Raw genomic sequence first — 3,797 nt, forward strand, 5'->3', positions numbered from 1 at the left:
ATAATATAATATCTGTACATATCGGGGCGTAGCTACACATTAACATTGAAAAAAGGCCTAGTGAGATAAAATAACGGTTCGCCGCTATCCTACAGACACGTTTGAAGTTTGGCCTGAAATTATTTTGACATAATGAACTGACGTTTCTAACGACGTTCGAATTTTCTCCGGGTGGGCGTGTCCCAATGCTTAAAATCTTTCCGGTTTATGAGACGGCCGTCCGTCGCCGAGCAGACCCCAAAAAAAAGGCAAAATTAAATATCAAAAACGCGAAAAATACATTACAAAGTCGCACGCCGTTTCGAGGCTCGCGGAGAAGGAATTTTATATGGCAAAATTCACATTTTTCGGCCTTCCTAGAAGTGTATTTTAACGTATTTACGGCCGCATTTCGAATCCTGCATTTGATTTCGCGGAAAGTTCCACGGAAAAAGCGTGAAATAGGGACCCGGTCGATGGATATGAGTATTTTCGGAACAGTTTTAAATAAAATATCGTAGAAAATGGGGGAAATAAAGAATAAAAAAACCGTACCCGCGCGCGATTCGAGGCGATCGGCGACCGTCAGATTTCAGCGGGAGGGCGTGTCGGACTATTGCTTTTCACACAAAAATTGGGCCACGCCCCTCGCAGAACCTGGGGAATTCGGAAAATTCATGGGGCAGGCGTCGAGTTAGCGCGTTCTAAATACGATGGCGCAACGCGGGAAGGACGTCGCGGCCCCAGGAAAGAGCCTTTCGTCCGGGAGATCGGCCCTTTTTCGGGCCGATCGTGCGACGCAGACGGAGCTATCAGATTTTAATATATATTGACTAGAAACGTAGGCAAGTCGGCTTCGCCGACTTGACGTTTCTCTCGGGCCTTCGGCTATCGCCGCATAACCTCCGCTTTGCGGAGCATTCTCTTCCGCGAATGTTTTTTAAATCATCAACACACTCATCCACATTGCCATAATCTACATCGCCATCATTTTCATCACCATCATCTACAGCCCCATCATCTGTATCACCATAATTCTACATCACTATCATCCACATCGCCATCATCTACATCATCATCATCTACATCACCATAATCTTTAGCACTATAATCTTCAGCACTATCATCTACATCACCATAATTGCAGCACCATAATCTACATCACCGTCATCTACATTACCATCATCTACATCGTCTGCATCTACATTGCTATCATCTACATCGCTAACATCTACATCACCATCAACTATATCGCTATCATCAACATCACCATAATCTACATCGCTATCATCTACATCACCATCATCTACATCACCATCATCTACATCGCCATGATCTACATCATCATGATCTACATCACCATAACCTACATCGCCATCATCTACAACACCACCATCTACATCGCCATCATCTACATCGCCATTATCTACAGCACCATCATCTACATCATCTACATCTACATCGCCATGGACTACATAACTATCATCTACATCGACAGCATCTACATCATCTACATCGCCATCATCTACAGCACCATAATCTCCATCACCATAATCTCCAGCACTATCATCTACATCACCATCATCTACAGCACCATCATCTACATCACTATCATCCACATCGCCATCATCTACATCACCACAATCTTCAGCACTATAATCTTCAGCACTATCATCTACATCACCATCATCTACAGCACCATCATCTACATCACTATCATCCACATCGCCATCATCTACATCACCACAATCTTCAGCACTATAATCTCCAGCACTATCATCTACATCACCATCATCTACGTCACTATTATCTACATCACCATCATCTACATCGTCATAATCTACATCGCTATCATCTACATCACCATAATTGCAGCACCATCATCTACAGCACCGTCATCTACATTACCATCATCTACATCTACATCGCCATCATCTACATCACCATAATCTACATCGCCATGATCTACATCATCATAATCTATATCGCCATCATCTACACCACCATCATCTACAGTGTCATCATGTACATCACCATAATTTACAGCACTATCATCTACATCACCATCATCTACATCTATATCGCCATCATCTACATTCAGTATAAACTTCCAAAAAGGGATTTGGTTAATAAATATACAATTTTTTATTCAAAGATCTCGGTACGTAGGTAAGGCAGAAGTGGTAAAAAAAATAAGTTAAGTTTCACTGTCTCCTAATTTTGAAGTGGATCATTTTTTGGAACATCCAGTATAAACTTCCAAAAAGCTATCTGGTTAGTAAATATACAATTTTTTATTCAAAAACTTCAGTACGTAGGTAAGGCAGAAATTTTTGAATGTCTTTTAAACTGTCAACTTGAAAATTATTTTGAAAGTAATTCGTTATTTAATCCTCATCAATATGGCTTTCGTAATAGCTGGTCCACCACTTTAGCTATAGACAAATTGACTGAATATATAAACGAGGGTTTTGAAAAGGGTGAATATGTGTGCTCTCAGTTTTTGGACTTAACAAAGGCATTTGATTGTGTAGCACATAATATTCTCATCGACAAATTAAGTTTGTATGGGTTCACACACGATAGTCTTGAGTTGATGAGATCATACCTCACAAATCGTCAGCAATTTGTAATCCATAATAATATAAAATCTAGTTTGAAAAACATTAAGCATGGCGTACCTCAAGGTTCTATACTGGGACCAACTCTGTTTCTGATATATATAAATGACATCACTAACTCCTTAAATATGAATATGTTAAATGTACTTTTTGCTGATGATACTAGTGTATCAATAAAAAATAAAAACTTGAATAATTTGTTGGAAGACATCCCTCAGGTGCAGTTAAGTGTGGAGAATTGGTTTACAAGTAATAAACTTTCTTTGAATAGGACAAAGACTGAGACAATGATATTCACCTTACGAGAATTTGATAACGGCGCAGAACTGGATCACGTTAAATTCCTTGGAGTTTACCTAGATTCTAAGTTGCTTTGGGAACAACATACAAACTATATCTGTAAAAAGATGTCTAAATATATGTATTTACTACGAAATCTTGTGGGTAGGGTATCGTTGAGTACTCTGAAAACAGCATATCACAGTTTTATACACTCTAATATATCCTATGCTATTCTTGTGTGGGGACATGCTACCTCTAGTAGGGATGTGTTCGCACATCAAAGAAGGGCCATTAGAATTATGTTAAGTTTGAGTTACAGGAGCGACTGTAAACAGCATTTCATTTCTTTAAATATACTTACTGTTCCCTGTATATATATATTGCAATGCTTACTATATGTCAAACAAAACTTAATAAATTTTTCAACTAGAAATCAGCTGCACACTCATAATATTAGAACAAAGAATAATTTAACTACTAACTATTTAAGACTAAGTAAGACTAGAAATGGTACGGGATATATAGGAATACGTCTTTATAATGCCCTACCAATCCACATAAGGAATCTCAATTTTAATCAATTTAAAAATAGAATAAAAAAATTTCTTTTGAGAAATGCATTTTATGATATTGAGCAGTTTTTTGACAGTGACTTTAATCATTTGTGAGCTATTGTATTTGTTTTTAATATTGTTTTACCTGATTTTATTTATTCTGTTTACAATCAATGTCAATTTTAATCTGTATTTATATTTTTATTAATTTTAGGATTATGTATGTATCTGTATTTTTAACTGTGTTGTAATTTTGAAAATATCAATGTTTCTTTTCTGACGTGTGTAAACACTTTGTGTAATAACACGAATCAATAAAAATGTAAAAATGTAAAATGACTAGAAACAATCAAAACCAAAT

General features: G+C 37.1%; 1 protein-coding gene across 1 annotated transcript in view; it reads right to left on the reverse strand.

Moving 5' to 3' along the window:
• Positions 1-1,424: 1,424 nt before the first annotated feature.
• The window catches only part of LOC111692209, a gene marked incomplete at its 3' end in the record, with an annotated part of 80,277 nt that continues 77,904 nt past the window's right edge, over positions 1,425-3,797 (reverse strand). The window contains exons 4-7 of the mRNA XM_023456061.1: positions 1,924-2,049; positions 1,724-1,834; positions 1,619-1,669; positions 1,425-1,564 (exon numbers count right to left, since the gene is read on the reverse strand). Coding sequence (XP_023311829.1) covers positions 1,425-1,564; positions 1,619-1,669; positions 1,724-1,834; positions 1,924-2,049 — 428 coding nt within the window. The remainder of the gene's footprint in view (positions 1,565-1,618; positions 1,670-1,723; positions 1,835-1,923; positions 2,050-3,797) is intronic.

Source organism: Anoplophora glabripennis, unplaced genomic scaffold (genome assembly GCF_000390285.2).
Source record: "Anoplophora glabripennis isolate ALB-LARVAE unplaced genomic scaffold, Agla_2.0 scaffold823, whole genome shotgun sequence".
Taxonomy (NCBI): domain Eukaryota; kingdom Metazoa; phylum Arthropoda; class Insecta; order Coleoptera; family Cerambycidae; genus Anoplophora; species Anoplophora glabripennis.